Source organism: Periplaneta americana, chromosome 3 (assembly GCF_040183065.1).
Source record: "Periplaneta americana isolate PAMFEO1 chromosome 3, P.americana_PAMFEO1_priV1, whole genome shotgun sequence".
NCBI lineage: Eukaryota > Metazoa > Arthropoda > Insecta > Blattodea > Blattidae > Periplaneta > Periplaneta americana.
In genome coordinates this window covers 110,925,486-110,942,886 of record NC_091119.1, presented here as the reverse complement: position 1 = coordinate 110,942,886, position 17,401 = coordinate 110,925,486, and the positions used below count along the sequence as shown (strand labels likewise).

At 36.7% G+C, this 17,401-nt stretch overlaps 1 protein-coding gene across 1 annotated transcript in view; it reads left to right on the top strand.

Annotated features, from left to right (window-relative positions):
- Positions 1–17,125, top strand: part of LOC138696382 (uncharacterized) — a 36,235-nt gene extending 19,110 nt beyond the window's left edge. Inside the window, exon 3 of the mRNA XM_069821273.1 lies at positions 6,718–17,125. Within this exon, the coding sequence (XP_069677374.1) occupies positions 6,718–12,177 (5,460 nt within the window). The 3' untranslated portion in view covers positions 12,178–17,125. The remainder of the gene's footprint in view (positions 1–6,717) is intronic.
- Positions 17,126–17,401: the final 276 nt, after the last annotated feature.

Here is a 17,401-nt window from a genome sequence, read left to right as displayed (position 1 = left end):
GTATACGTATTTAAATTAATTTTTTTTGCTTTCTTTTAGGTCCTTCATCCATTCCTGAAATGTTTTCTACAAATGTGTTAACACTCTGTATAGAAATGAAATAGTATAGTGGGCATCCGTTCTTCAAAACTGTGTAGTTTTTTTCTGAAGTTTTATTTCTTGGTGTTACTTTTGTTCCAGTACCATCTGGAGTTGGACAATTTACTATTTATTGTTTTCACAGATATTTGAGTAGTGTAATGAAATTGATAAAGTGACAGTAACTAGAATGTTTTGATTCTTGTTCCGTTCAAAATTGAGCAAAAACATAGGTCTATACGGTAATACAGGCTGTTCGGAAAGTCACTGTGCACTTATAACAGACGTTGGAAATGACGTCCGCGAGAGGCTATACAAGCCTGAATCCGCTTAATTTTATCGGAAAACACTGCAGATCTACTTGTGATATGATTCTTATCTACGAAGAGGGCTAGAAGGTTATAGCCCTCTTGTTATGTACGCATCTTCCAATTCTCGCACCATTGTTACGTTTTCCGAACCGCTTTATATACGCTTGCAAGCCCGATATCTTCCTCTTGTGTCAACTTATGCAATGATTTTGATGTGCTCCGCAGCATAAAGTCAGAAATGTTCAACAATTTCGCGTTGTTTAGTTACGGTGGCCTCCCAGCTCGTTCGCCATCTAACACTGAGCCTGTCTCTCGAAATTTCTTAGAAAGTCAACGAACTGCATTGCGATGAGCTACAGTTGTTTCTGGGAATTTTTCAGCAAATGCCTCCTGCACTGAATCTGTGTATTTATCGCCTTGTCGAAAGACATGTTCAATAAAAAAGAACCATAATTAAAAACTTAATCGAACAACTAAACACTAGACCAGTATCGCTTTTTCAATACTGTTTACCAACTAAACTAAAACAGTTAAATGTCACATTACATTGGAACAAATAATGAATACAGAAAAAGTACATAAAATGAACACTTAGTTCTACGAATATATCTTGCATTACTATGTAGGAAAACCTTAGTTTGATTCGAACTTACAACCTAATCTACATCCGTACTAAGTGCATAGCGACTTTCCGAACACATTGTACATTTTTACTTCTATTTTTATTGTGCCTGAGTTTTTGAACGTACTTCACTTCCACCCCCTCTACTAGTAAACTTCCAACCGTCCTCCACACAGAACCAAGGACGCGTATGCAGTCAAAGTCGCCTTACGGTCATAGTAAACAGTACTGAGTTAGTGACTATAGTACGTTCCAGAAATATAGTCGCGTTTTCCAGTGACGAAAGAGCTTTCAATATTGAATCATATTTTCGCAAAGATACTGTCGTCCGTTTGCTACGTTGCATCCCGGTTTTCCCCACCCGCTTCTGCTCGCCCCTCTGTAAAGGCTAGGGGCTGGGCTGTCTTACCTCTTTTCTGAAAACATTAATTTCTGTTAGGAATTAAACGTCTACGTAATATTATACAACTGTTTAAAATAATTTAAATAAAAGGACCTCGTTAATTAACTGTCACGTGATTTCCCTCCTTTCTACGACCCTGCGACATAACCACTTGGACGGACAGTAGATAGCATGTCTGAGTAAATTTATCTTTTCGGATCGGGCAGAAATGAAGATTGAATTTACAGTACGTAAGGTACTCTTTTATAGAGTAGGTGCAGAATTATTTCAACATGAGTTACTAGTACGAAGGACGAAACTGGTAATTGAAATTAAATACAATAGTCTATAGTGCGATAATATGCACAAAAGAACTGAAGCCTGTATCGAAATGAACGTCCATCATTTTCAAAAAATGTGTTTAAATATGCATATTACGATTATTTTTCAATTTAACTTCATTTTCTATATTGTACGCTGATGTCCTGTAGATAGTATAATATACAATGCAGAATGAATACGTCCGAATGGATAGCTCAGTTTGTGAGTAAAAACACTTAATGTTAATACAGTACTGTATTTTGATTAAACAAAAATATAATGAAAATTATCAAACTCAAAATCTCGATATTTCCTAGTTTACGTAAATGGATGAACTATTTTTCTTTCCTTCTATACCTAGTAAAGTGATTTGTTTGTATTTTACGCCAATATCATCGAATTCCAGTCGTGGAAGTATGTAGCAAACGGTGTTTCCGTGCATAATGAATACGTACGAATGGATAGCTCAGTTCGTGAGTAAAACACTTATTGTTAATACAGTACTGTATTTTGATTAAACAAAAACCTAATGAAAATTGTCTAACTCAAAATCGCGATATTTCCTAGTTTACGTAAATGGATGAACTATTTTTCTTTCCTTCTATACCTAGTAAAGTGATTTGTTTGTATTTTACGCCAGTATCATCGAATTACAGTCGTGGAAGTGGGTAGCAAACGGTGTTTCCGGTTCTCAACCGTTAATCCAAAGGTATAGCCAGGTTAATATTAGAAATTTTGGTAAAAATAAAATGATGTCCCTGTACAAATACAGCATTGGATGAACTTCTTACTCCAGAAGTAATGACTGAGAGAAACTCAAAATACGATAATCTGTATATTCATCCTTATACCTATCTATCCAGGCATCTATCTCTAAGTTTACTGGGGTCTCTGTGTCTCTCCGTGTAATACATGTCTCTTTCCATTTTTCTGCCGATGTTCATACATTTCTCTGTTTATTCCTTCTGCTTTTTTCTGCATTATCTGTAGTAAGATATTGTTTAGTAAACTATACGAAGACAGCAGTGGCGTATACTGGTTTAAGGGCCTGGGCTACCACTGACCCTATTATTACACAAAATATATTTTAAAGTCCCTATAATAAAATTCCTTACCTATTTATATATGAATTCCAGACGTCTTGATTGGGACGAAAATACTTTGATGAATTCGTCATTGAAATTACAGTTGGGCCGCTTGCGAAGTTTCTGTAGAAATGACTTTTCAATGGACATCAGTGCCAAGCCGGATAAACATTCTTGTGTATGAGTTGATCTACAGTAGGATTTTATTCTCTTCAACGCAGAAAATGTTCTTTCTACCGATGCTGACGTAGCTGGTATTGTCACAATTAATGTTGCCAATTTAAGGACTTCAGGAATAACTTGGTTCAGCTGGTTTTCATATATGGCAGATAATATTTCATGGATAGGTTTGTTCGAAAAATCAAAGACTTCTGCTGAATATATTACATTTAATTCATTTTTCAAACGTACTTGATCAAAGTGACTGTTATAGGACTGAAATAATTTGTTTAGTGCCTCATTCGGGAAGTTTTCTCTATAAGCAGAAAATTTTTGAGAATCTAGAAGATATGTGAACTGAAGCTTTCCATAATTAGAAAATCTGTCAGTAATTTCCATGTGCATACGATCTAGTATGCTGTAGTACAGCTGCCTGTATTTCAATTCATCATCTCCTTTTCTTCGCTTTAATGGTGGTTCCATTGTATTGGCTGAAGAATTTTCATTTTCCATATGGACGGAAACCCACTACGTCTGAACTCGAATATAGTATTTTTTAACTTTGATACCTCTTGCAAGCAGTATGCTATGTCTAGACTTTTTGTCTGAACAATATTGTAGGGCACATCTGTATGTGCGAACACTCTAGCATAGACTTCAAGAAGAAATATATTCTGAAACTGTGTGAAAAAAATACAAATATCCTTGAGCCTGCACAATTACATCATCAACCCAGTTATCTTCAGAGTCATTACAAATGATATTTTCAAAGAAAGCAGTCAGTTGTTCTCTGTATTCCTTTACTGTATTTACAAGCCGAGATGTAAAATTGCATCTAGTTGGTGCTACTTTTGAGAGTTTCTTTTTCATAAATTCTTGAGTTTTCTGATCTTTTAGGAGATGATGAGAAAAATGCAGCTAAACCCGACAGTGTTTTGAAAAAAAAAAATGCGGCATTCTGGAATGGATGAAGTAGTTTGTTGCAAAACTAAATTGAGAACATGGCTGTAACAATGGACAAATAGTGCTTGAGGATACTTTTCTTGAACTTTTGTTTTTAAGCGATTAATATTTCCCTCCATAACTGTAGCACCATCGTATGTCTGTGCAATTAACTTATTGCCGACATTGTATTCTGCTATAACACCTTCCACATACTGAAACCAAGCAGCAGCAGTTTTGCCCGAACTGACATTTGTGACTCCTATAAACCGTTCTTGAACATTGGCAGTACTATCGACGTATCTTAAAACACTGGACAATTGGCTCTCATTAGAACAGTCACTTGTTTCATCAACAACAATGGCCGGAAAAGGTGCTTCTTCTATTTCAGATTTTATGTTCTTTATCATAACCCCACTTATAGCAAATATTAAGTAATTCTGAATTGCGGGAGAAGTACCACGAAATAATGTTGAACTCTCAAGATGATTGGCCAGTAAATGGTCAAATTCACTTAAGGAACTTAAATATCCAATATAATTTCGCCTATTATCTGATTCCACACTCTCATTATGATCCCGAAAAGCCAATTCTTGTTTTCCTAGAAAGGAGACTGCGTTAATAAGACGCAGTAAAATCTCCCGATTTTTTTTCCACAGGAGCATTGTGTTAGTTGATATGTAGAGCTTTTTGCTTATCTAGCTGTAAATCAATTCTTGTCTTCCCAAAGTTTGCAAAGTTCATGCTACTACAAATATGAGCTTTTGATTTGTCGTGTTTTAGGACTGCCGTTCGAAGGGAGTTGATATTAGAAAACCCTCTTTTGACCACACATTAGTTTCGCGGCTAAATAACAAACATGGCCAGCAAAATAGTTTAGACAGTTTAGAACTACCACACAACCAATTCCACTTACCATATGATGTTGAAGTGAAATGGCGTGTGTACTCACGCTGTTTTTCTTTTACGTCCATGGACAAATTTAACTCAGGAGTTGGTCTTTCCATTTTCACAATTTCAACTTCCTCGTTGTATGTACGACGGTTAAAAGGCACTTAATAAACCTTCTATTACACAGTCATTTTCAACACAAACCTCTCCAGAAACTTGTTCTGCCATATTTTTCACAATATCACTTAATTGGGAAATTAAAAACTTAATAATTAACAATTAATATAACTCTTAGACACTCGAACAAATCACAAATTTAGAATACTGTACTGCAAGAACACAATCACATTCATGAGCTAGCGTGCTAAGCGTATTGCTGCTTCGCGCCTGCGAAAAAACCGATCACGAGAGCGGCAACTCACCCGTCTACACTGCACGATGGAAACAGAAGAGAGCGGGGGGGATGGGCAATTGTGCGAAGGACAGCGTGCGCGGTACGGTCACAGGCTACCTCACGTAGCAAGCGGTTTCTCCAGCGATGCCGCCTTGACAACTTGTTTCTTTTCGAGAGCAGAGAGCGCATATAAATCTAACAATTACTTTAATTTTAATTACTGTGGTAAAACTAATAATATAAAATTATTACATTATGTTATATTATAAACTTTTTCTTTTGTAATTTCCTTGGGCTACCGCCGGTAGCCCCGGTAGTCCGCAAAATACGCCCCTGGAAGACAGGTTTGAACCTCACAAGACAAACCAACAAGACACCACTCATGAGGAAACTAAGCCAGGAAATAATGGGGTAGACTAGCCCGTTTCTTTCCCCTCCATTGCATACATCACCGAATAGCTACATATTACACCAATCAGAGTTATGAGTTTTAAATGAATTGGTACATAGATATGCAGTGTGTGTCTAATGCCTATCCCCTTCACTTGCGTGATTCGGGTTCCGCATACTGCGGACATATGGCAGGATTGTAACCCATTTTTCAAGTTGCACACCACTTCGCCAGGCCACGTTATGCATATAGATATATAATGTTTAATTAATTTTATGACGTAGTGAGAACACTTGAGTAACAACATCATATAATCAAATTCATGTAGTTAACTTCGAAAATGTTTTTACATAATTAACTTGTATCATTTTCTCTCTTTTGCTAGAAATATACAGGATATATCGAAAGGTAAGGTCAATCGTTATGGCGGTGATAGAGAACCTGATTTGCTGTAAAAATATTTCTGCCATTTTTCTGAATTCGTCCCCGTTTTCGAGTTGCACGATGATAAACTTTACTATGATTGTCATATTCTGTGGATCCATTTGGTGTTTCATTTCGATTAATGATATGTTAAGTACTTGAATAAGCACAACTACTCTGGTTATAATTAAAGTCTATCGGAGCAGATATTGAAAATATCTCACATAGTCTAATCTAACGTTATAAGTTCCACACTCCCTGCTGTCATCTTCGCTATAGCTGTGTGAATGGTTGCGACAAGATTATATACATTTGTTATCTCAGAATTGCAAACATGTTCCTTCACAGAGTTTCATAAATAGAAGTCCAGTGGTGTTAAGTCTGGAGACCGCTCCGGCCAATAAACTGGACCATCCCTAATCACAAGTTGGGAAAACCGAATACAGGCTGTAAAACTACAGTACAATAATCACAACAGAGCATACTTAGCAAAATAAAATTATAAATGGGTTCACATATAATGACAAACAAAAGGACGTTTATCATTGTGCAACACGAAAACGAAAATTCAGAAAAATAGTATTAACATTTTTTTTTCTTCAGAAAATCAGGTCCTCTATCACCTCCATAATGGTTGACTTTACATTTTGATACATTCTGTATACGTGAAATAACATGGTATTATTTGGTGGTGATTTTTTATGTTATGCACTTACAGACGTACCAGAAACAAAGTTCATTTGCGAAAATGTCTGGACAACTATATGAAGTAAAACTGGCAGCCCTATTGTTACTTCGGAGCATCAGAGAGAAGGCAAACATCCACATCGCCAGCAACATGAAGAATGCTGGGAAATTCGATGATTTAGTAGTGAAAGTTCCAGGTAAAGCAATATTTCTGCAGTTGAAACACAGGCAAGGTGTACACAAGACTGTAACAGAGAGACAACTAATGGCAGATGACGGCGATTTCAGCTTGCTGAAGTACTACCATTCCTTCTGTGAGCTGAAGGAGAAGTGGGAGCGGCACCAGGACTTGAAAGACTGTGGTCCCTTTAAGGACGCGTGGTTCGTTGTTTACACAAGTGCTCACATGAACAAAAACGTGGACAGTAAAGTTGACGACGCTGACTTCCATATTGATCTCAAGACAGGTGGAAAATGTCTTATCATTTCTGACAGCGCTTTCCACTCATTACAAAATGTCCCTGACTTCCAGAAGTTTCTGCGCCAATTACGGTTTCTTACCGGGCAAGCGAATGAGAAACGACTAGATGATTTCATTCGGGCTGAGATAGAGGCTTTACTTGGCGCAGATTCTCAGTATGACAGGTTTCTGAGTGATGTTACAAAATGGTGGGAGAATTCAAATCATTACCTTACGGAAAGATCGAGGATTTGGGTGGACATTATGGAAGAAAGTGTTTCCGACGTCTCTATATCGAAAATAGATGAGCTGTCAAGATTAGACGTAACGTTCGATGAGAGAGAATTGGAATCATTGAGAGCAAAGCTTCCAGCTAAAGGAGAAGTTTTATGTGTTAGTAACGTAAACTCCTTAACTTGTTTGAAAATCCACCAGAGTCTCGAGAAAAAAATTATGGTGGACATCGATACATTTCGAAAACGTATGAAGGAGATTTTAGCTTTCTGGGGTCGCTGGTCGGGGAATGATATACTTGTCATTCATGGTAGGACTGAAGATATAGAAACATTATTTTCGCATTTAGATTCGAGAAGGATTCTAGTTTTTGTAACTGACAATGCTGATAAAATTATGGTAGATAAATATAGACTTTATAGAGATAAATTCTTCTTCAGCCACCTAGATATGGCGTCACAAAATAAGATATTGGACTGCACAGTAAATTTTCAGGGCTCTCCGATAAAACTCAAGTCTCTGGGTGATGCAGATGCTTTTAATTCAGCAATGACTGCTGAAATTGTAGTAGAACTACTAACTACGAAGTGCGAAATTACAATTGGCCATAGACTCGAAAGTGGAAGAAAGTTCTACATATCACGGACATTCCTGAGGAAAGAACATGCTCATGAAGGTATATTTTCAGAACCTTGTCACTTTGTTGTAAGTGGAATATCCGTAGATGAGCTTCAGAAATTAATCCCAACCGGTGAACGTGTAGAAGAACTTGTTACTGAAAACCATTCTAAATCAAATACCTGTCGGTATTTCGTCATTGATGGCAGAGAAGGCTTCTTGAGGGCGAGAAATATGTTCAGTGCTGTTCACTGGTTTCACAAAGAAGAAGAATATTGTTTTTTATGGAAACAATCCAAAGGTAGCGTGGCATTTATTTCGAGTTACCTAACAGATCACATCTCCAACAGAACCTTGCAAGAAGTTAAGCAGCTTCCTAACGAGGCAGTTATACTTGTATCAGAGCCTGGAATGGGCAAGTCGACGGAACTCGTGATGTTAGCTCAAGAACTCAAAAAAGAAGATCCCGCCTGTTGGGTGGTACATGTGATCCTCAATGATCATACGGATTTGCTTAACGAGAAAGACGTGTCTGCAGTTGCGTTACTACTGAAAGCAGGGAAATTCAATACTGCATTTGAGACGTCACTATTTCAGTACCAGCTTCAGCATGGAGGAAACATCACGATACTCATTGACGGTGTTGATGAGGTCAGCCCAAAATATACTGACAAGATCCTAGAGATTATGAGACAATTTTGCGAAAAAACATATAAGAAACTGTGGATTACAACTCGTCCTGTAATGAGAAAAGTACTTGAAAGAGAGTTTTCCTCTCTCCCATTTGAGTTGAATCTCTTCACACCATTCGATCAACACAATTTTCTCCTCAAATTGTGGAAGAGTATATGTAAGGACCCTCATGATATCAACATGTTCATCAACGGATTATTAGAACTTACAGAAAAATCCTTGAATGACAAGCTAAGAACTTTCACGGGGATTCCGTTACAAATGTTGATGCTGGCTGAAGTGTTCGAGAATGAAGCCTATCGATACTCTGAGTCAGGGAAGATGTCACTGCCTCACAAGTTGGACCTCTTGCAATTATACAACAAATTTGTAGACCGGAAGTGGGACATTTATGTAGCCGAAAAGGCACGAAAGAACATGTCAAACGTGATGGTTGCTGAAGAATGCAGACAGTTGAGAGACGTGTTTGAGGAGAACCATATGGTTTGCGCCGTACACTCTTTATTTGGGGATGATGATCTTCCGCAACTGCAAAGCTTCCAGCATGTTTCTAGACATGCCAAGCGCTTTTTGAACTATTTGAGTGCGGGTCATGAGAAGAAGGGCATTATAATGGATGTAGTAAATTCCAAAGCTGTGTTCATTCACAGAACGTTTGCAGAGTTTTTTGCTGCGAAGTGGTTTGCACAGAATTTCAAATGTGAGAAAGAGTATTTAAAGATACAAATATTTGAACCCAAGTTTAAATTAATTAGAATTGTATTAGATCGCATTTTGGCAGAAACATTCCCATTGCATATGGCCGTACTGAATGAAAATAAAGATACTGTTTTATCTTTGGTGTCGTCGAAAAATGGTGTTGTGAATCAGAGAGATAATGGTGGAAGAACACCTTTACATTTGGTTGTGATCAACCACATCGATAATGATTTTGACAGTTATAAATATGATTACTCTCCTGGTTTATCTTCACAGATAATGGAAATACTTTTGAATTATGGTGCAGATCCCAATATTAAAGATGGTATATTGTCGTTGAGACCTCTACAGTTGGCTGACAGCATAGGCGCTTGGTCAGCTCTTGACCTACTAATAGAAAATGGAGCTGACATGAATGACATCGTGATCGGTAGAAAGAAGCTCTGTGATAAAAATTTTGTGCGAAGTATTTTATATTTGGCTGCCAGACGAGGATACATCAACATTGTAAAGTTATTGCTTGAGTGCGGTGTGCATGTGGATGATCGTACTTATGGAGAATATCACGGGATTATTATTTCTGCTACGATGTTACATGTTGCAGCAGGACGCGGATATACAAAGATGATAGAGTTCCTATTAGACAGTAGTGCAGATATAAATGCAGAGGACGAAATTGGAAGAACTCCACTGTCATACGCTAGAGAGAGAGATGATAATGACACTGTGAAACTTTTAGTAAAGAGAGGTGCAAGGATTAATAAAAGCGACAAGCATAAAACCACATCTACGCAGATAGCACCTACAAGCACACATTTGAAAATCCTCGAATTAGCCGAGACTGGTGATATGAAAAAAGTGGAAATTTTACTGGACAAAGGGATTGATGTTAATACACGTGATAACAGGGCCAAAACACCAATTCTTCTAGCAGCCACTCACGGCCACTTGCAACTTGTCGTGATGTTGCTAGAAAGGGGTGCTGATATTAATGCGACTGACAAAACTAATAATACTCCAATACTGTATGCCACTAGACAGGGTCACTGGGATATAGTGAAGTTATTAGGCAAGAATGGTGCTGATATTAATTCTCATGACAACTTAAATCAAACTTCAATACATATTGCAGCTATATCGGGCCATTATGAAACTGTGAAGTTCCTAATAGAAGGAGGTGCTGATGTTAATGCATGTAGTAAGGATGGTGATACCCCATTAATTTTGTCATCTGCAAATGGTCACGTAGAAACTGTTAAGTTACTGATAGAAAATAGCGTTTATGTTAATGCCTCTAATAAGAATGGAGATACAGAACTAATTTTGTCATTTGAAAATGGTTATGTAGAAATTGTTAGGTTACTTATAGAAAATCGCGTTCATATTAATGCCTGCAATAAGAATGGAGATACAGCACTAATTTTGTCATCTGCAAATGGTCATGTAGGAACTGTTAGGTTACTGATACAAAATGGCGCTCATGTTAATGCCTGTAATAAGAATGGAGCTACAGCACTAATTTTATCATCTGCAAATGGTCATGTAGAAACTGTTTGGTTACTCATACAAAATGGCGCTCATGTTATTGCCTGTAATAGGAATGGAGATACAGCACTAATTTTGTCATCTGCAAATGGTCATGTAGAAACTGTTAGGTTACTCATACAAAATAACACTCATGTTAATGTCTGTAATGAGAATGAAGATACAGCACTATTTTTGCCATCTCCAAATGATCATGCAGAAATTGTTAGGTTACTCATACAAAACCGCGTTCATGTTAATGCCTGCAATAAGAATGGAGATACAGCACTAATTTTGTCATCTGCAAATGGTCATACAGAAACTGTTAGGTTACTCATACAAAATGGTGCTCATGTTAATGCCTGTAATAAGAATGGAAATACAGCACTAATTTTGTCATCTGAAAACAATCAGGTAGAAACTGTTAGGTTACTCATACAAAATGGTGCTCATGTTAATGCCTGTAATAAGAATGGAGATACAGCACTAATTTTGTCATCTGCATGTGGTCATGTAGAAACGGTTAAGTTACTGATAGAAAATGGCGCTCATGTTAATGCTTGTAATAAATATGGTAGTACTTCACTAATTTTGCTATCTGCATATGATCATGTACAAACTATTAAGTTACTGATAGAAAATGGCGCACATGTTAATATCTGTAATAAGGATGGAGATTCGGCACTAATTTTGTCAGCTGCAAATGGTCATGTAGAAACTGTTAAGTTACTGATAGAATATGGCGCTCATGTTAATGCCTGTAATAAGAATGGAGATACAGCACTAATTTTGTTATCTGCAAGTGGTCATGTAGAAACTGTTAAGTTACTGATAGAATATGGCGCTCATGTTAATGCCTGTAATAAGAATGGAGATACAGCACTAATTTTGTTATCTGCAAGTGGTCATGTAGAAACTGTTAAGTTACTGATAGAATATGGCGCTCATGTTAATGCCTGTAATAAGAATGGAGATACAGCACTAATTTTGTTATCTGCAAGTGGTCATGTAGAAACTGTTAAGTTACTGATAGAATATGGCGCTCATGTTAATGCCTGTAATAAATATGGTAGTTCTTCACTAATTTGGTCATGTGCAAAAGGTCATATAGAAATTGTAAAGTTGCTCACGGAAAATGGCGCTGACATTAATGCTACCAATGAAGTTGGTTGTAACGCATTGACTTTATCAATTGTACATGGTCATGCAGAAATTACGAAGTTACTGATGGAGAGGGACACTGATTTTGATAGTACTAATTAAGACAATGGCAGCCAACTAATTTTTTATATGGAAATAGTCTTGTAGAAACTGAAATTTCCAACAGAGGATATCAGAGACAGTAGGTCTAATCCATGATCTGTCGACAAATAATTTCCCCACTAATCATGATTTTTTGTGCAATGTAGGTCCTTTTCTTTGTGTTGCACTGTGAAAAATATTCAAGACGGCAAAGCGATAAAAATAATAGTTTTGGTGATACAGGACACATGAGCATTTTGAATACAGTAGTTGGAGCAGTAATAATAGTATATAAATGTTTTGGAGCTATTCACACAGTGTCATTCATGTTAGAAGTGCCTTTTCTTACAAGCCTTTAGTTTCAGCTAGGTCAGAAAATTTGTTTAATGATAAGTAGAACCTGGATTTTCATGCACTATCAAATCTTAAAACATGCATTCATGCACTATTATAATGACAAAACATGCAAAATGAAGAAAAAAAAAATAGTAAACATATGCACTATCAAAATTGAGATTTTCATTACAACAATCACAATAAACTACATCATCGTCCGTTTTTAGAAATTCTTTTCCCTCAATAAGTAAGACATTAGATCTCTTCTTGAAGTTCTAACAGGAGCCATAGCAACACTTCACAATTCGACACAATAGTAATATACCTTACAAGAGCGGTATGTTGACGTTTTCATGTTCGAGGAAAAGATTGAAAAAGCGAAACGTAGTTGAGCTTTTTTAATTTCCGAGAACATGAAAACAAACATACCGCTCGTGTATCGTACATTATTTTATGCGAAGATCGTTTATTACATACCTGAAAGAGGAATTTCTAATTAGTTGCAATGAAATCTCCATCTTGGTTTATGTTCAATGACGGCAACTTTGGAAAACAAATATATCTATCTTCAACATTGTTCCTATAAAATGTTTTCTGTGTTTACTATACTGCAGCAGGCCGTGATATACGTCTGTCTTTTTTTCCCCCCAGTCTATGATGAGTCTGGAATCTTGTTGATTTTTTCACGGCTTACTTAATGTTACTTGCATTACAAATGCAGTAACTTTTGTGGTGTTGTAGAGTTTACTTAATTTTTGCAAATATTTAAAAACAATAATTAACAGTGCAATTTAGGTGAAAGTGCAGTGGTAAGTTTCCAATTTATAATTATTACTATATTGAACGTCTTTAAAAATAATATGTTAAAAGCCTAAGCAGTAAAATGAATATGACGCTTAAGCGGTATGAATAGGGAAATTGTTATGTGTGTTACGTTGGGAATACTGAATGTGGTATTTCACACTTACCGCGTATTGGTTTTGTGCGGAAAGCAAGCAAATACGCACGATCTCGCACAAATGTATATTAAATTGCAATTTGCAAGCATGCTGCTTCTGCCTTCCTTTATTTCAACATTTTGGTTCAGCCTTGTAATGAGCGAGAATTGGGCATTGGAAATTCCACTGTACAAGTCTTTACAAAAATAGTCAGGTATTGACAGTTCTCTCACAGTCTAGTATGTACATTCACGAAGCTCAATACGTAGTGAATATGCATCCAGAGATAGTTGCTAACCACTAGGATCGTTACTATCGCCTCATTACAGACAATGCGAAATAGTACTGGCACAGCTATTGTTCCTAGCATCCTCAAAACTCAACCTTCGTGACTGTATATACTAGTAACTAGACTGTGGTTCTGTCTCGCACACGCCAAGGTCCGTGCGCACACGCGGGAAGGGAGCGACGAGGACGTTGTGAAGTTGTGCAGTAGTATCACAGTCTACTATATACAGTCACGAAGCTTGAGTTTTGAGGGTGCTAGAAACAATAGACTGTGATGGTACTATTTTGCATTGCCCGTAATGAGCCGATATTAGCGATCCTAGTGGTGAGCAACTATCTAATGTTTGCATATTTACTACGTATTGAGCTTCGCGACTATATATACTAGACTGTGGTAGTATAGTGCAGAGTCCGTAGTGCAGTGCGGCTCCATAGACTTAATAACCGCGTGCGGCTCTTTTCGCCTACTGTCTGCCGTGTCGGAACTAAAGCAGTTGACACGAAATCGTAAATTAATAAATTTGTATCATAGTAGTCTTTGACCAGACTAATATAATAATAATAATAATAATAATAATAATAATAATAATAATAATAATAATAATAATAATAATAATAATAATAATACAGCACAGTCCGTATAGGTCAGTTTCTATCTGATGCTTTTCCAATTCACTGCGGGCTAAAGCAGGGAGATGCACTATCACCTTTACTTTTTAACTTCGCTTTAGAATATGCCATTAGGAAAGTTCAGGATAACAGGCAGGATTTGGAATTGAACGGGTTACATCAGCTTCTTGTCTATGCGGATGACGTGAATATGTTAGGAGAAAATCCACAAACGATTAGGGAAAACACGGAAATTTTACTTGAAGCAAGTAAAGCGATCGGTTTGGAAGTAAATCCCGAAAAGACAAAGTATATGATTATGTCTCGTGACCAGAATATTGTACGAAATGGAAATATAAAAATTGGAGATTTATCCTTCGAAGGGATGGAAAAATTCAAATATCTTGGAGCAACAGTAACAAATATAAATGACACTCGGGAGGAAATTAATTGCAGAATAAATATGGGAAATACGTGTTATTATTCGGTTGAGAAGCTTTTATCATCTAGTCTGCTGTCAAAAAATCTGAAGGTTAGAATTTATAAAACAGTTATATTACCGGTTGTTCTGTATGGTTGTGAAACTTGGACTCTCACTCTGAGAGAGGAACATAGGTTAAGGGTGTTTGAGAATAAGGTGCTTAGGAAAATATTTGGGGCTAAGCGGGATGAAGTTACAGGAGAATGGAGAAAGTTACACAACGCAGAACTGGACGCATTGTATTCTTCACCTGAGATAATTAGGAACATTAAATCCAGACGTTTGAGATGGGCAGGGCATGTAGCACGTATGGGCGAATCCAGAAATGCATATAGAGTGTTAGTTTGGAGACCGGAGGGAAAAAGACCTTTGTGGAGGCCGAGACGTAGATGGGAGGATAATATTAAAATGGATTTGAGGGAGATGGGATATGATGATAGAGACTGGATTAATCTTGCACAGGATAGGGACTGATGGCGGGCTTATGTAAGGGCGGCAATGAACCTTCGGGTTCCTTAAAAACCATTTGTAAGTAAGTAAGTAATAATCGCCGAACACGGTCGACTCTACTAGAGACAACCGTGTGTATAGTAAGAAACGGTCTAAATACTTAATAATTCAAACTTAAGATTATGTTCTTTGGAAAGAAAAAAGACAATATATTATCACTAGAGGGCAGATCTGTGTGCGGTTAGAAAACGAAATAGGTAGGCCTAAATGTAATGTTTATTATAAAAATAACTTTTTCTTATTCAATGTACGAATATGGATCTGATGTTTTATTTCACAAAAATAATTGGGCTGTGTTTATTTAGGTCTAAAGGTTTATGTTTAGTACGCGACCATACAAACGTAGGTCGGAATATAAGGACAGTTTTCGGTAACATGACACCCCTACACCACATTGCACATTAAAATTACATCCATCAGTGAAATAACATTCTAAAACTATAATCTTTTTCATTTTTGCAATGTTTAAATTTACTGTAGTTTCAAAAAATGTCTTCAAGCCTATCTTTCTCAAGTATGACCAATGTTGCAATTTCTCTGTTTTTAAATAGGTAGGCCTAAATATTTTCGTGGAAGATGGCTCTGCACTCAGAATGTGTGCTGACAATATAAATCATTTCAGCACTTCTTGTACCTGATTGTTTTTAATAAAGAAAGGCTTATTTCACAGCATAGTCTTAACAAATGCATAACATAAAAGCCTGCCTATTATAGGCACATCATCAATAATTAATAATTATTATGCTGTTGTGAGGGCGGTGGTACGATCATCCACTCCTCCTCTTTATCTTTCTTATATTGGCTGCTTTCGCCAGGTGGACGGCACATTGAAAGGATTGGGTGTGCGCAGTGGAAGACTTTTAGAAATGAATAGTGTGAATTTGTAAAACAAATATAATTAACAATAATAAGTAACAATGTACATAAATGAAAAATGAAATAACAATAAACATGAAATAGATGAGTGAAAATAGGACAAACTAATCTGAAATGATATCCCCAGGATATGTAAATCATGTAAGTATCACAAGGCTGAGGTCAACACACTTATAAGTGATTAAACCATCTAATATGGCCGTCTCTCGACCATCAGTGACTAACCTATTAACCATATGTTCATGAACCACTCTCTAAATATATATATATATATATATATATATATATATATATATATATATATATTAACTATCTGAGTATGAATCTGAACACAACACCCAGCCAGCACATTAACTTAATACATGATCCATTCGACCATAGATACCACTCAGTCTGACTAACCAAACTAAAAATACCTGTACAGCTGTCAGAAGAAAAAGTGGCCGCTCTCCTGAATCAAAGTTCCCTTCGGGTATCTTCGCTACAATTCGGAGACAGGCGATGTTACATGTTGTTGGACCACGTTGCCTGATATCTACAGTTATAATTGAAGCATACTGTGTGTTATTCGATAGCATAATGGTAGCGTTCAGGCCTCTTATTCATGAGGTCCTGCGTTCGACTACAACCTCGTGCTTCTTATGTCCTTTTTTGTTCTGTTTTTGAGAGAGACAAACTAGACATAATGGCTCCTTTCTCTTTTATGATTATTTTAGTAATTAACATCAGGTTCATTAATATATTATGCCATGACTTTATCATTATCATTTGATATTGTGGCTGCAAATGGAAAGAAAAAAGATTTTATTCTCAATAAAATATCTTTCGTGGCATAAACATAACAAATTTACTGGCGTCGGCCTTAAAACATTCATCAATTAAGCGTTCAAAAAACAAAACAAAAAGCCACAATTCAATATTTAGTCTATCTTCCTCTTATCTCGATCATCTTGCAGTCGAGTGGGCATGGAATTGACTAGTCTTTGCAAATAGCGACTGTTCTTAGACACGATATTCCAGGCATTCTGAACATACACACATAAATGTTCTGTCCATGCGCAGGTCTTACATTGCAAACCCAGCAATCTCCAATCTTTCCTATTTTCTGCCTTCCTCTTAGTCTCCGCATATGATCCACATATCCTAATGTCGTCTATTATTCTTTTCAACCAGAGACCCAACAAATTCCTTTTTATCTTTCTAATCA